Source organism: Suricata suricatta, chromosome 5 (assembly GCF_006229205.1).
Source record: "Suricata suricatta isolate VVHF042 chromosome 5, meerkat_22Aug2017_6uvM2_HiC, whole genome shotgun sequence".
NCBI lineage: Eukaryota > Metazoa > Chordata > Mammalia > Carnivora > Herpestidae > Suricata > Suricata suricatta.
In genome coordinates, this window is record NC_043704.1 from 423803 (window position 1) to 439987 (window position 16185).

Sequence of the window (16185 nt, forward strand, 5' to 3'; positions counted from 1 at the left end):
GGGGGGGGGGGGGGGGGGGGGGGGGGGGCGTAATCGTGTTTTTAACAACTTGTCCGAGAGGCACAGATATGCAAAGTCAGTTATTCTACATGTGAGAATACTCCTTCCAAAGCAAAACGCTGTGCAGTGGTTTTCAGCCCCATGATGAAGGACTATGGTTTCTTGGGCATTTTTCTCCGCCTTTCTGCAGAATCAGCTAGGTTCTTCTGGCAGTTTCTCAGCTGGGAGGCTGGTTGTACCCACAGGCCAAAGCATGTCCAGGGCCGCACAGAGCTCCCCTGCAGAGCCTCCCGGCTTCAGGGTTTGAGCGAAGACAGGCCCTCGCCAGTGCAGGACCCGAAGCCTCAGAGGCCGGCCCTGGGACCCTTCCCGACCCCCATCCTGCACTGCAGGTTCTGTTGGTCCCCGGCCAGCCTGTCCTCCCAGGCACCCGGTGCAGTGGCCTTCCTTCCATGGGGCCCATGGGTCAACTTGGAGGGACCGGCAGGGGTCACCCCAAGATGGGCCCAGACCCACCCGGGGCTCAGGTGATCAGAGGTGCTCAGGGACACAGAGCTGGCCTGGGTGAAGCTCTTCAGAAAGCTGCTTGAAAGCGACCTTACAGGGGCACCTGGCCGCTCAGTTGGTTAAGCATCCGACTGTTGATTTGGGCTCAGGTCATGATCTTGTGGTTTGTGACATCAAGCCCCACATCAGGCTCTGTGCCGACAGCACAAAGCCTGCTTGGGATTCTCTCTCTCCCTCTCTCTCTCTGACTCTCCCCCCATCAAAATAAATAAATAAAGAGGACATGTGTGCTGGACAGAAAGTGTAGCCTGCACAGTTCCTGCGACAGTACAGATGACCCTTGACACCTGCACTGCCCCTCTGTCACTGAGCGCTTCCTGTCCCCAATCAACTCCATGTGGGACACTGGGCCCTTCAGACCCTCTGGGGGATGTCACCCTGGGGAGCAGAGGGGACAGGTGTCTCTCACCCAGTGCAGACCCTGCCCACTCGCACACTTCCTGTCCTGATCTTTTCGGCACAGAAGCTGGAGCAAGAACGTGAGAATGTGGAAGGGGATTCTGCGGACCCTCACTTTGCGCCAGGTAAGGCCCGGGCTGCTTGGAGCCGCACAGGCAGGCACAGCCCCGCTCCCGCCCCCCGGGTCCTTCCCTCCTCCTGAAACCAGCAAGACCACCCTCGTGCTTTTCCCTCATACTCAGGATTGAAAGGCTTTCATTTTCATCTTTATTTTTTTAATGTTTATTTATTATTGAGAGGCAGAGAGAGACAGAGTGTGAGCAGGGGAGGGGCAGAGAGAGAAGGACACACAGAATCCGAAGCAGGCTCCAGGCTCTGTGCACAGAGCCTGACACAGGGCTCGAAGTCACGAATCATGAGATCACGACCTGAGCCGAAATCGGCAGCCTAACCGACTGAGCCCCCCAGGCGCCCCTCGTTTTCATCTTTAAAACACACACACACACACACACCCCAGCTGCTCTGCTGAGCACAACTTCGTGGCTCATCACACCCTCAGATGAACTCCAAGCGGGGACACAGTCATTATTTCCATTGTGCAGATAAGGAAATGGAGGCCCAGAGAGATCTCATAATCTGCCCCAGGTTGCCCAGCTCAGGAGTGGCCACACATGGATTAGACCAATGTCGCTCTGACCTTGTCCTAGGTTGGGGCGTACGCAGGGCTCAACCTGTCCGTCAGGCCATCACATCCTCATCCTGTATCTGCTGCCCTGGCCTATAGTGGGACGTTCAGGCCGCAGGAACCAGGGGAGAGGACCGCTCTCCCTGGTGCCGGTGTCCAGGTTCAGGAGCATCTGGGCGAGGTGCTAGGGAGTCCCCACGAGAGCATCGTCTACTCTTCATCATGTGGAAGTGTCCCTCTGGCCGTGGAGCTCCAGGCAACCTCCAAGGGCAGCAGGCAGAGCCCAGGACCCAAAGCCAGATAGGAAATCCAGTCCAGGTCACTGACTAACAAACTGTGGGATGGGACCCCCTGCCCCCGCAGAGGGCGGCTTGCTCTAGCACCCTCAGCAGTGGGGGAGGGGCGCTGGAGACTAAGTCTGCTGTGCCCAGAGGAAGGCCAGAGCCAGCCTGAAGTCCACCAGACCCTGTTCAGAACGTCCTCTCAAGCGGGACCCTCCCTCAGGACACAGCAAATGACATTGCCGAGACTCAGTGGACCACACCAGCCTCCAGGCCGCTTGGGGGCCTCAGGTGGCTCCAGGTGGCAGGAGACTCGGCTTGCAGCCCAGTTTCGCTCACTACCAAGACCTGCAAGGCCTCCTGCCTCTTCCCAGTGTCTAGCAGAGCCTCCGTGACAGGAGCAACGCAGTGCTTGGGCCCCGAATGGAACCTGCACAATGCGACCTGCAGCTCCGTTGCGGAAATAAGATGATCATTCTCCGCAGGAAGCGAGGACGGGCCGGATGCGGCCGCGCTGAGTGCTCTGAGGAGGAGGAAAGACCTTCTGCAGAGACTCCGGGTAGGCCGGGCGCTTCCTGCAGCCGCATGGGCTTGGGGCTGAAGCTGGGGGCTACCAGGCCAGAGGCATGGAGGAGGGCTTCCTGGAGGAAACCCTGGGGCCCCTGAAGTCTGTGACTCGTGGGTGGGTAACTGACGGACCCCGAGCAGCCAGGGGACTGCGCACCCAATCACAGAAGAGACAGTAAGGCATGCAGGCGCGTGTTCCAGTCTAGACTCTAGCAGGAGTGTTCGCTGAAAACCTTGCACATTATCCAAGGCGGAAATGCTGTGCAAGGGGCCCAACCCCTACCGGAGCTGGGATTTTAAGGTGGCCAAGGGCCTCCTCCAAACTAAATGCACCAGCAACAGGGAATGGCCGTGGGAAGTGACAGAGGTGGTCCACGTGGACCGTGACGATGACATGCCGCTTGGCAGTGCTGCTGGAAGGAGAGGACGCGCCCCTTTGGCTGGGAGACAAGCACGACCAGACACCAGTTCGTGTTATTTCATACAAACCTAAAAAGAAGCATTATCCCCTCCCCCCACCCAACAAGGTTTGCTGTCGTGTGTGCCCCACACGCAGAGCCCGGCTTGGGTGTCCGAGAGTGCCAGGCAGCCCTGCGGCCCGCCCCACTCAGAGGACCACACTTCCGTGCATGGGCACCGCTGTGCCCGCCCCCCCCCCCGGGTCTGTGGTGCTCCCCTCGGGTGCAGCGGGCCCTGCATTGCTGTTGCAGGCACAGCACCTCCTGGAGGAGGTCTCCCAGGCCCAAGCCCGGACCGGGGTGAACAGAGGAGGGGCCTGGGGGTCGGCGCTGCCCCCGGAGGTGCCCCCAGCGGGCATCTACCCTGCCATCTCCCCACCCCCGCCAGCCCTGGAGCCACCACGGATTATCCAACACTTGGTAAGTCTTTGTGGTGAAGCGGGGGTGGAACCAGTGTGGGGAGGGTGCGGGGTCCAGAGAGCACGGTTCCTTCCTCGCGGCCGTCGCCCGGCTTCATGAAGGGGCTCTGAAGGGGGCGGGTCAGCTGCGTGTCCCACGTGTCAGACGCTGTGCAGGGCCCCCTGTGGCTCCTCCATGCAGTCCTCACAGGTGCCCCAAGAACTGGCTTTGGGGAAGGGGCGGCCTCATCAGGAAGGTCCCCATTTGGCCTTCCTGACTCCCAGGTCCTGTGCACCAGGAGCAGAAGTATTCAGCATCAGAAGTGCCCTGAATTTGGGGGAGAAGTGTGTCCACACTTCACTGAAATTTTATAATGAGCAGGGGAAGCCTAAGACCCTACTTTCAAGGGCAGAATTTCATTTTTATATACATATAGATTTATAATTTTTTAAATATTTTATTTTTGAGAGAGAGAGACAGAGTATGAGACAGGGAGACCGAGAGAGAAGGAGACACAGACTCCAAAGCAGGCTCCAGGCTCTGAGCTGTCAGCACAGAGCCCAATGCGGGGCTTGAACTCACAAACCTTGAGACCATGACCCGAGCCAAAGTCAGAAAGTCAACCAACTGAGCCACCCAGGTGCCCCAATATATACATGTATACTTTAAAGTTTATTTCTTAATTTTGAGAGAGAGTGCACACACAAGCAGGGGAGGGGCAAAGGGAGAGAGAGAATCCCAAGCAGGCTCCGTGCTGTCAGCACAGCATTGGGACCCTTGCACAGTCAGACCCAAGAACCATGAGATCATGACCCGAGCAGAGATCAAGAGTCAAATGCATAACAGAGTGAGCCAACCCGGCGCCCCAAGAGCAGAACTTAAAAAGGTGAAAGAGTGTTCCAATTTTGAGAACCTCATACCTTTATTCAGCATCTGGGTTGCAAGCAATGGAAACAACTCTGAGTTTCTTCAGCAAAAGGGAATGAATGTGCGGGAGGGCAGGGGAGAAGGCAGAGAAGGCCCAGGAGGTGGGCAGGACCGAGTTGAGAAGGTTCTGGACCTGCTGACCAGGGAAACTGTCGGTGCCGGCAGGCTGGGCCCCTGACCCGGAGGGCGTCTGTTCTCTGGAAGAAGACCCTGGCAGCACGTGGCTGAGGGAAGAGAGTGGGAAGGGGCGACTTCAGATCAGGGAGAAATCAGCCCCTGGCTGGCTGTGTCCAGGCTCCAGATATGCCCGGCCTGCGCCTCAGGTCTTCCAGCAGCTGAAACCTCCTCCGGAGCGGGGTGGGGTGTGGGGGGCAGGGCAAGAGGCTCCTTCCACTCCCCCCCACTTTCCCCCCACTGCCATTCGCCAGGGCCCCGTCCTGTTTCAGTCTCAGCCCCAGTGAGAGGCCGAGGACAAGGAGGGGACAGGAAGGCCCTTTGGTTGTTAAGTGAATTTCCTTGAGACCTGAGGTAGGACGTCCTCCAGTCCAGAAAGGCAGAGTCCCATCGGTCTATGCAGCAGGTAGCAAAGCGTGGCTCTGGCCCAAAGCTGGCCTGCCCTCTGTTTTGTGCGCTAAGACTGATCTTACGTTTTTAGATGTTTGGCCGGGTCGGGGGCGGAGGGGGAGGGGGATCAAAAGGAGAATAATAGTTTGTCACACATGAAAATGATAGGAAATGCAAATCTCAGTGCCCACAACGGAAGCTTCCTTGGTCCAGTCCGGCCTGTCCACGCCGCCTCCAAGCTCCAAAGACAGAGTTGAGTAGTTGCAGCTGAGGCCACACGGCCCGTAGAGTCAGGTGGTTCATAGTCCGGCCCTCCACAGAAAACTGCCGGCCCCGGCTCTACGCCATCATTTCTGTGAGCCGGGAAAGAAAGGACAAGTTCAGGGCCTTGTTCATCTAGAAGAGGAGTAAAATAGAAAGTCTTTGGTGCATGATCATCACCTAGTGTGTGCCTGACATTGTCGTACATTTATTTTAACTCGAGAGAAGCCAGAACTTATCTGCGTGACCTGTTCCTCAGGCACCTCTATTGAGGCAGAATTAATGGTCAGACATTCATTAACTTAGCCTGCGGAAGACGGAAATGTGGGCGACGCTAAAGTCACCACGGCTTCGACCGCTAGGGCTGCCGTAACAGAGCCACAAACCGGGCAGCTGACGCCACAGAAAGTTGTTTTCTCACCGTTTTGGAGTCTGGACGTGCAAGATCAAGGTGCCAGCCAGTCAGGTTCCTGGACAGAGTTCTCTTCCTGGCTGGCAGACAGCTGCCTTCCTGCTGTCCCTGCACGGCCCCGATGGCAGCCGCCCTCCCGCCGCCCCCGCACGGCTGATAGGGAGAGCTCTCGGGCATCTCTTCCTCTTACAAAAAATATTTTTTAATGTTTATTTATTTTTGAGAAAGGGCAAACATGAGGGGACAGAGCCGGGAGGGGCAGAAAGAGGGGGTGACAGAGGATCTGAAGCGGGCTCTGCACTGAGAGATGAGAGCCCTCCCGATGCGGGGCTTGAATTCATGAGCCATGAGATCATGACCTGAGCCAAAGTTGGCCACTTAACTGAGTCAGCCAGGTGCCCCATCCCCTCCTCCTTCTATGAGGATGCCAGCCCTATTGAATTAGGATCTCACCTTTATTACCTCATTTAACCTTTTATACCTCTTCACAGGCCCTGTCTCCAAATATAATCATATTGGAAATTAGAGCTTCGACATATAAATTTGGGGGTAGATACAAATATTTATAACACACCATGTCCTAAGTGATACCTGGACTCAAATATCTATTCAGCAATCTATTCAATGTGCTGGGTTAATCAGTTAAAGGTCCTTTTAGGGGTGCCTGGTGGCTCAGTCAGTTAAGTGTCCGACTTCAGCTCAGGCCATGATCTCCGAGTTCGTGAGTTCGAGCCCCGTGTCAGGCTCTGTGCTGACAGCTCAGAGCCTAGAGCCTGCTTTGGATTCTGTGTCTTTCTCTCCCTCTGCCCCTCCCCCACTCATGTTATCTCTGTCTCTCTCAAAAATAAGTATTAAAAGTTTTTTAAATAGTAAAGCTCCTTTTGGATGGATGGATAAATGAATAGATGGGTGGGTGGATAGATGGGTGGGTGAGGGATGGGAGAGCAGAGAGATGGATGGGTAGGTAGGTGAGTGGGTAAGTGAATAGATGGGTAGCGTTGTGGGTGAATGGATGGGTGGGAGGGTGGGCAGAGAGATGGGTGGGCAGGCGGACGGGTAGGTGATGGGTGGGTAGAGATGGGTGGGCAGGCGGACGGGTAGGTGATGGGTGGGTAGAGATGGGTGGGCAGGGGGTGGGTGATGGATGGGTGTGTAGACAGATAGATGGGTGGCTGGGCAGGTGGGTGGGCGGCTGGCTGGTGTAGAACTCTCTCGTAGGGTGCGTTTAGGAAATGAACCATCTGCTTCCTCAGGCCCCCCAGCCTCCTGCCACCATCATCCACCAGCTACCTCAGCAGCCCCTCGTCGCACAGATCCCCCCTCTCCAGGCCTTCCCCACTCAAAGGTCAGGAAGTATTAAGGAAGGTAAGTGTTCCAGGAATGCAAACTGGTACAGCTACTCTGGAAAACAGTATAGAGGTTTCTCAAAAAATTAAAAATAGAACTACCCTGTGACCCAGCAATTTCACTACTAGGTATTTAACCAAAGGATTAAGAAATGCTTAATCAAAGGGGCACATTCACCCCCAATGTTTTTAGCAGCATTATCAACAATAGCCAAATTATGACTGATGAATGGAGAAAGAAGATGTGGTAGACACATACACACAATAGAATATTACTTAGTGATGAACAAGAATGAAATCGTTGTTGCCTTTGCAACAGTGCGGATGGGCTGGAGGGGGTTGTGCTGGGCGAGATCAGTCAGTCAGAGAAAGACACGGACCACATGATCTCACGCATATGGAATTTAAGAAACAAAACAGATGAACATATGGGAAGGGAGGGAAAAATAAGATGAAAAGAAGAGGGAGGCGAGCCCTAGAGACTCTTAAATACAGAGAACAAACTCAGGGTTGCGGGAGGGGTGGGGGTGGGCTAGATGGGGGCTGGGCAGTCAGGAGGACACTGGTTGGGGGTGAGCACCGGGAGTTCTATGTAAGTGACGGGTCACTAAATTCTACCTCTGAAATCATTATTACACTGTATGTTAACTAACCTGGATTCAAATAAAATTAAAAACTTGTTTAAATAGGAAGGTAAGTGTTCCATATTAATACTGTTATGGGTTTACAAAATTTGCTACTGAAACAAAAAATATTTTTGTAAACAGAATAGTCATTTAGGGTCAGTTTTTGGGTACTCAACTGAAGCTATAGATTAGCAACCTGAAAATCACTTTAAGCACCCCTGCTAAGTGGGTCTCCCTGAGGGAGGAGCACGAGAGCCAGGGACTGAGCGGACGGGACTCCAAGCCCAGCTCATCTGATTGATTATTAGCCATACAAATGCCTTGGCTAAACTGTTTCTTCTTTCAAGTGAGTTTTAAATACTTGAGATTGAAACCGCTTTACTGAGATGCCGGAATACACTGCCCTCGGTTCGCGTCGCGTCTGGTGAGTGTGGACACACGTGTTTGCCCACGAACCTGTCATGGACCCCCATCTCCCTCCCTGCAGCCTGATGGTGTTGGGGCCGAGCAGACCTGATGTGGCCTCCTCTGCTCAGCGCTCTCCACTCTGTCCCAGTGCGGAGGGGACCGGTTTGTTGCCCGGGCTCCTCCGGGGGCTGGAATGCGTCCCGGGCCTGGCGCAGGGCAGCCTGCTGTGGCCTCTGGAAGGTTCCCCTTCCTGCTGTGCACACGGCCCTGCACTCAGAGGTGGCCAGGGCTCTCCATCCCTCTTCGCTGGTTTTCCAGATGAACCTGAGTGATAGTCCGTCAGGACCCAGGGGCGAACAGAGCAAAACCATGTGTGTGCTTTGCGTGTGTGTGTGTGTGTGTGCGAACCCCGTATGCCTTCTGAGAGGAGGCCCAGCTGTTAGACAAATTAGGTCAGGCCCCCCACTCCCTCTACCGAAACCAACTCCAGCCAAGTATTCGGATGTAAAAATACGAGCTCTCAAAAGTACTCTGACAGCCACTTCGGAGAGCTGGTACCCTAGACCGTCGTCCTTACTCTGTCCTTTTGTTCCTGCGACTTCCTCACCCCGTAACTGGGGCCTGTACCTCTCTCCCCTTTACCCATTTTCCCCAAACCCCCTCCCCTCCAGCAACCGTCAGATCGTTTTTTGGCATTGATGGGTCTGATACTGCTTTTGGTTGCTCTTTTCTTTCCTCCTCTCTCTCTCTCTTCCTTTCTTCCCTATATTGAGCCTGAGTACGAAGTTGAGCACGAGGCATCTTGAGCCCCGCCTCCCCCAGCGGCAGGAACTTGGAACAGCCTGGCCCCCCCCCCCCCCCCCCCCCCCCCCCCCCCCCCCCCCCCCCCCCCCCCCCCCCCCCCCCCCCGTCTCCTTTGGGGAAAACTTCACAAACTAGACCCAGTATGATTTCATACAGAAAATACTGTTTGAACTTACCTGACCTTTCTGCCCACCCTTTGCTGAAACTCAGACTGCCCTTCTGGAATTGACTTCTCTCATGTTGAAATAAAAATCCTTTCCAAGTTCCTTTAGAACAGACCCTGGAAACTCCCTCAGTGCTTGCTTTCTGGCAAATGTTTTTATCATCCCCCCTGCTTTTTAACATGTATTCATTTATGTTTGAGAAAGAGCGTGAGCCGGGGAGGGCGGAGGGGAGAGACAGAGACTCCCGCGTGGCTCCATGCTCGGTGCAGCACCCACTGTGGGGCTGCATCCCACGGCCGGGAGATCACAACCTGAACTGGAATCAGGAGTCGAACCGACGCCTCACGTCCTGAGCCGCCCAGGCGCCCCGATTTCCCCGTGGTCTCAAATACCAGTTTTGCTGATATTCAGACCCAGATGGATCCATTCTCTCAACACTCTCTGAGGGCCCCTGTGACTACGCTGGGCCCGGCCACATAGGCCAGGACCTCTCCATCTCAAGGTTCTTTTTAAAAAATCAGTTAATTTAAAAAATTGTGGTAAAGACCCCCATAAAACGTAGCATCGTACACGTGTAAGTAGTGCTAACTAGATTCACGCTGTCGACCTTGCCATCTTGTAAAACCCCAGTGCACAGCTGCCACTCCCCTTCCTACCAGCCCCCAGGCCCCGCCGCCTACTCTCTGTCTCTGAGTCTGACTTCGCATCCGAGCGGAATCGCAGTGTTTGTCCCTCTGGGACTGGCTTATTTCACCGGAGTAACATCTCTGAGGTTTATCGCGTTGTGGCGGATGTCGGAATTTCCTTCCTTGTCAAGGCTGAAGGGCACTACTGTGCGGACGCGCTGCCTGCAGCTGCCAGCGAACACTCGGCGGCTTCCATCCCAAGACTTAAAAACAGTCCTGTTACCACATCACGACACACAACTCCCAGGACCCAGGGATCAGAGTATGGACATGTCGGGAGTCTATCACTCAGCTGCCCACAGTATTCAGCCATGATATTATCACGCGAATCGCAGACCCGTTCTCTGGGGACCGGGTGTTCCGGAGGTCTCCGGCTGGGGCCGCCACACGGCCTCAGCTCCCGGGGAGCGGGCGCGCACAGCTCTGTGGCGCACCGGCCTGGCGAGGAGGTGTCTGGGTCAGGAAATACCCGCTCACTTCACAGGAGGGAGAGTCGTGGTGGCTCGGTGCTTGTAACGTGCACGTTCCGTCGTCATGCATTGGTTGGCTGTGAACATCCTTTTCACCAAGCGCCCATGCACGTGTTCTGCCCATTTTCCTTTCAGGCCCGCGGCCTCGCTCATCGGTTCACGTTCTCTAACACGGACACTTGGTGACACGTGTAAAGCGGATGTCAAGTCTTCTGTGGCCTGCCTTTCCCTTTGTTCAGCGTGTCTTTGGATGAACACATTTTTAATTTTCACAAAGTTCTGTTTTTCAGGCTTTTCCCTTTATGAATTAGTGCCTTTCTGTCCTATTTAAGAAATCCTTACCCACTCACGGTCATGACGATGCTGCTCTAGTTTTGTTTACTTTCCTCGTGTAGATTCCTGACCCGCCGGGAAGAGATTTTGTGTGGTATGGGAATTGGTGTTACCTCTCGCATGGGTACCCATTTGGCCCCGTGCCATTGTTGAGGACCCTGTCTCCCCACGACACTGACATGTGTCCCTCGTCCTGAGGCCCCTCTGGACCTCTTCTCCTCCAGTCTTTACTCAGTGGGAGGGAATCCCGCTAGGCCGGTTGGGGAAGCTTCTTGAAGGTGCCGGGAAGCCGGCTGCGCAGAACAGGGCTGCCGGGCTCAAACCCACAGGGGGCTGCTTGAGGGTCTTGGCCCAGAGCGGAGCTGCCCGGCGCCGCCTCTGCACTTTCTCACCCTGCAGGGGTGAGGGCTCCCACAGCGGTACCGCCGGGGGAATCTGGCTCTGTGCCCGGCCCCGTGGCTCCCAGGCGGGGGGCAAATCCGTTAGTCAGGGCGTCCGGAGAAACAGAACCAACAGGATGTGTCTAGAGACAGAGAAAGATGTATTTTGAGGAACCGGCGTGGCAGGGCACAGGGCCTCCAGGCTGCGGGTGTGAGTGGTTGGGGGGACCTACCTGACAGAGCCTCAGGCTGGCCTCCCTTCCACGGCCTCGTTGCTGTGGAAAGCACACGTGCACCTCTCGCACTGACAGCAGCGTGTGTGTTTCGTAGTATTCCAAAGGTGAACGTACTCGTTTCCTGGGGCGGCTGTGACGACGCACCCCAGGCCTGAGGCTTATCACACGAGAGATGCACTTCCGCTCAGTCTGGAGGCCAGAATCCTGAAATCCGGGCTCCCTTCCCAGGTTCTAGGCAGCCCTGGCCTGTGGCTGTGTGGCTCCCTTCTCTGCCTCATCCCCAGGTCGCCTCCCCTCTCTGGTCTCAAACCTTTGCCTCTCTTGTGAAAACGCTTGTCCTTGAAGTCAGGGTCTGCCTGGCTAGTGCAGGATGATCTCACCTCAAGATTCTTACTACAGCTGCAAAGACCCTTTTCTAACAAGGTCACACTCAGAGGTCTTGGGGATGAGAACGTGGACACGCCTTTTGGAGGCCACCACGCAGACAGGTGGATGTAAAGAACCCGGCAGGAGGAGTGCAAAGTGGAGCAGCCTCTCGGGAGCCCAGCTGGACACGCGCGACATTTTATCTTATTTTTAATTTTTTTAATGTTTGTCTATTTTTGACACACACGCACACACACACACACACATACACGGCGTTAGCGGGGGAGGGGCAGAGAGGGAGACACAGAATCTGAAGCAGGCTCCAGGCTCTGAGCTGTCGGCACAGAGCCTGATGTGGGGCTTGAACTCATGACCTGAGTGGAAGTCAGACGCTAAACTGACTGAACCACCCAGGCGCCCTGTACATTTTAAATCACATATGTCCTCCAAGGTAGCAGCTTCACACCTCAAAACGCGCCCCGCAGAGCCCTACACAAAGACGCCCTCTTGCTTACAGAGACCTGCATCTGTCTCAACAAACGCGATGCCCTAAGGCTTTGTTCTCAGGAGTGGCCTGAGAATCCACATGTGGTCTGCAAATGACCCCCCCCCTCCCCTCCTCCAGACATGGTGGAGATGATGCTGATGCAGAACGCACAGATGCACCAGATCATCATGCAAAACCTGATGCTCAAAGCCCTGCCCTCCGGGGGGTCCCAGGCGGCCCCTCTGCATCCTGCCCCACAGGTAGGCTTGGCTGGGGATGGGCACCAGGGCACAGGAGGCAGCCCAGATCAACCAGAGGACCTGGGTGGCTTTTCTCCTGGAAGCCTGTGTATCTGTGCAATTCTGAGAGGCACATTTCTGACCCCTGGGTCCATTCTGACCTCTGGGTCCGTGACCCGCTTGCAAAGCCCCCCTGGTGCTCCCCAGTCCCACCCAGATGCAGGAGGAGTTCTGCATTTTGGGGCCCAGAAAGCCGTCTCCTAGAGCCAGGTGAGCTCTGCTGGAGCCTGGGCCTCTCCCCTCCCTTCCCTCCTTTCTCCCTATCTTCCCCTTCCCCTTCCCCTCCTCCCCACCTCCCTCTACCCTTCTTCCCTTTGATGCTCTGACCAGCCCTAAGTTCAAAGTAGGCAGAGGGAAAGGGGGGACCCGGGGAGCGCCTACACCCCTGTAGAGATGGGCGGTCTGTGTTGTGCTGAGGACCCGCAGGGGGCGCCCGCTGTCCACCTGAGAGCCCAGAGGCAGAAGCCGCCCTCAGTGCATCACCACCACCACTACGCGCCCCCAGCCCCGCTGCAGGCCTCCCCGGCAGGTCACTCCGTGTGGCCCTCGGTGGTCTCAGCCACGGCCCTCCCACCGGCGGCGGGTTTCCTGCACCACATGGCGGGCCCCTCCTTGGCAACCCTTAGTGGGTAAGTCAAGGCCAGCTTCCTGGGTCTGTGTCGTGGGAAAACCCGAGGTCTGGGGTGGCACCTCCTCACCCCTGCCGACAAGCCAGGGAACCCGGTCTTTGTCAGGCCCATAGGCTGTAGCAGGGAATTTGGAAGGGCCCTGCTGTCTTCCAGAGGGAGGCAGGGGGGTCTTGTTGGCAGTGTCAGCCCATGGTGGACCCGTGCCAACCTCCAGGGGAAGCTGCTTGTGGCCCGGGCCATTTGTGCAGCCCAGTGGGAGTGGTGCTGGGAGCGCGAGCAGGGCTGGGGGGCCCTGCCTGAGTCCTGGTGCACCACTCCCCTGCAGCGTAGTGTCTGCAAATCAGCCAGGGCCGTAACTGCACCCTGGTGTCTTGGCTTTCTCCTAGGGTGGCATCTGATGGCATCCTGCCCACGCAGCCTCCGGGCCTGTGAGCCTCCACAGGTGGGCTCCGGTAAGCAGCAGGGTCCCGGGTCCCCAGTGGGTGTGGTCGGGGAGCCCCGGCAGAGGCCTGCAGCTGCCGGACTGCGAGGCAGGAGGACATACAGGGACTTCACCGGGAGGGGTGGCCCAGAGTTAGCTGCGCCTCGCGAAGCCCTCCCACGAGAGGAATCCCATGAGCAGAGTCCACTATGAAGCTGACTGGGAGGCCTGCCCGCCGGGAGAGGCCGCGGGAGGGCCGGGGGCAGCGGGGTGGGGGCTCTCCCGGGCGAGCGCTCTCCGTGCAGGTGTGCGTGGCCCCTCCGCTCCAGGCCAAATGCCAGCTGGAACCTGGAGAGGGCGCGCTCTCTGTGCATCTGCTCCTTTCGGTTGCGCCAGGGCTTCTGGTGTGACCATCACCTTGAGGCTTTCTTCATTTCTCGTGACTTCTTTTTCTTGGTGGAATTATGTTCCCTGGACGCTCTCATATGATTTTCACATAAACATCACATTTAAACGTCACAGGTGTTTCCATCTGCCCTTGTGGGATGACCTCTCTTTTCCCCAAGTTCTGTGCCGGCGAGAGCGTTGTCCTCTCTGCCTCCTCGGACCCTGCAGGCTCGTGGGATGTCGGCTCGGGGACGCGGCCGCCTGCACCGGGCGGCGCTCACGGGCCTCCAGGGCGGGAGCACCTCCTTCCCTTGTGAGAGGCGATTAAAGGTCTGACTCCATTTCTGATTTTCATGTTGACATTTTCTAACGTGGATTTTCTCTTGGGTTTTATTTCTCAATATAATGATTAATTCAATACAGGGAAGAGGTTTAATACACGGTTCTGCGCAGGCCAACCTGGGGACGCTACAGAGGTCTGAGCAGGCCCCGGAAGAGACCGTGAAAGTCGAAGCGGTCACGGCTTCTGACACCGCTACAGGACGTTTAACAGAAGCTGGAGGTCTTTGGATGGCCTGATAAATTGGAAAAACTGTTCTGTGTCCTGAGTGAGGAAAACCCAGCTCTTCCCCGTGAACGTCCTTCACTCACACACGGAACGGGCCCTTCTGTCACTTCTAGTCTCCAGTGCTCCCTGGCATCACCAGGATGTCCTGCTGTCCAACTCGCTTCTGACCCTGTGCGCCTGCGCAAGGACGCAGCCCCGCCAGCCCGCCCCGCCCCCAGCTGCAAGTGCAGGTTGTCCCTGCCCTTCAGCAGCCCGGTCAGGGAGCAGAGGTTCCCAGGACCCCTCGTCAGGTTCGATCACTTTGTTAGAGCTGCTCACACAATGCAGGAAACACATTTGCCGGCTTATTTAAGGATGCGATGCGGGGGCGGGTCTGGGAGGGTCCCCAGCACAGGAGCCTCTGCAGCGTGGAGCTGGGGGGCATCACCCTCCTGGCGTGGACGTGTTTGTTCACTTGGAGGCTCCTGGGACCTTGCACTATTGGGATTTATGGGGGCTTCCAGAGGGAGGCATGCCCATGAGATACAGTAACTGCGTTTCCAGCCCTTCTCCCTCTCTGGAGAACGGGGCAGGAGGAAGGGACTAAAAGTTCCAAGCTCCCAATCATGGCAGGTCTTTCTGGGGACCAGGAGCCACCCAGGGGCCCACCAAGAGTTACCTCATTAGAACAAGAGACGTCCTATCACCCAGGAAATTACAAGGTGAAGGAAACCTGCTCCCGCACTGAGGGGCAACCGGGCGCTGACCGAGACAGGCACCACTGGGCATCAAGTGGGGCCACACTTGATTTGGGGCACAGGGGTGAAGGCGGTCCTCACGGAGGGGGGGGCCACGGTTCTGCGCAGGCTGACCTGGGGAAGCTAAAGAGGTCTGAGCAGGCCCCGAAGAGACCGTGAAAGTCGAAGCGGTCACTTCTGACGCCACTACAAATCCGTTGGCGGGGGGCGGGGGGGGGGGGGGTCCTGCACGCAAGCTCCCGGAGCACAGGGTGGAGGCCGCGCAGAACTGGACTGCGTGCTGCACGAGCTATAGATTTGGTCTGCACCCCACTTCTGGTCACAGAGCTCCGACACCCCACAACCCCCTCATCTGTGGTGGAGGTGGACAGAGGCGTGTGTGCCCTGCTCCAACGTGCGGGCAGTGCTGTGGGACTGAGCCCTTACCCCGTGGGGTCTGCAGGGACTCCTGGCACTTTGTGTCTGAAGTCGTGTGAGTGGAGCAACTATTTTCTTCTCACGGCCCTGCCCTCTGCCCCCTGGTGCGGGGTGCTGTGGGGCACCCCCCTGTGCTGAGCGGTCGAAGACCCGTGAAACAAGATACCACGCGGGCCTGGCCCAGAGCCCTGCCGCCCCCAGCGGCCCCACAGACGGTGCCTCTGGTCGAGACTCCAGGGTCCCACGTGCTCAGGAGCTGGATCTGGAGTCCACATGGGAGAGGAAAGGGCCGAGGAACCCAAGGGACCCCCGGAGCAGGAGGAGGGGCCTGTCCCGGCCGAGGCTGGGTTCACAGCAGCTCTGGAAGCAGGGCGCTGTGGCCAGGTCAGGGGTGGGCACAAGTGTCCAGGGGAATGAGACAGCCGAGACAGAGGCCCCTGGCTGGGTGGGGCGGCCTTTTCTCAGAGTTAGGACAGAAGGACACGGGCTTACATTCCCTATCATTTTCAGTGATACAGAAAAACCTCTCTGGATCAATAAGAAAGAAGAACCACTGCCTTACAGTGGAGGGGACGCCAGTGAAGAGCTGGTCACTGCTGACAGAAGAGACACAGGCCAGCCCCAGTGCACACGCGACAGGGGTGGGGGGTCCGGGTGCATGCGGGCTGGTGTCTGGACCCCAGAGTCACGACTATGGGCTGTGGGGGGGGCGGGACGAGTGACCAGGCCCCTGGGAAGCACTGGGCACTGCCTGATAAAGCCGGACCCCCACCCCCGGCCCCCACCCCGGCGAACTCCCCGAGCCCCACGTGACCAGAGATGCCCGGAGGCCGGCTGTGACGGAAGACGGGGGAGCATCCGAAACGCCTGCCAACGGGACAGGCAGGGCTCAGGCCCCCTG

At 57.0% G+C, this 16185-nt stretch overlaps 1 protein-coding gene across 1 annotated transcript; it reads left to right on the forward strand.

Moving 5' to 3' along the window:
* The first annotated feature begins 937 nt into the window (after nucleotides 1-937).
* On the forward strand, nucleotides 938-13922 carry C5H21orf58 (chromosome 5 C21orf58 homolog). Its single transcript, XM_029940587.1, has 8 exons — nucleotides 938-1091; nucleotides 2418-2491; nucleotides 3210-3377; nucleotides 6774-6885; nucleotides 11965-12086; nucleotides 12631-12754; nucleotides 13141-13206; nucleotides 13698-13922. The coding sequence occupies exons 1-8, from the start codon at nucleotides 938-940 to the stop codon at nucleotides 13877-13879; spliced, it is 1002 nt and encodes a 333-aa protein (XP_029796447.1). The 3' UTR covers nucleotides 13880-13922.
* The last annotated feature ends 2263 nt before the right edge of the window (nucleotides 13923-16185 follow it).

Coding starts and splice junctions, on each gene's coding strand:
- C5H21orf58 (XM_029940587.1), top strand. CDS start 938: ATGTCACCCTGGGGAGCAGAGGGGACAGGTGTCTCTCACCCAGTGCAG. Junction 1,092..2,417: donor GGACCCTCACTTTGCGCCAG/GTAAGGCCCGGG, acceptor CATTCTCCGCAG/GAAGCGAGGACGGGCCGGAT. Junction 2,492..3,209: donor ACCTTCTGCAGAGACTCCGG/GTAGGCCGGGCG, acceptor TTGCTGTTGCAG/GCACAGCACCTCCTGGAGGA.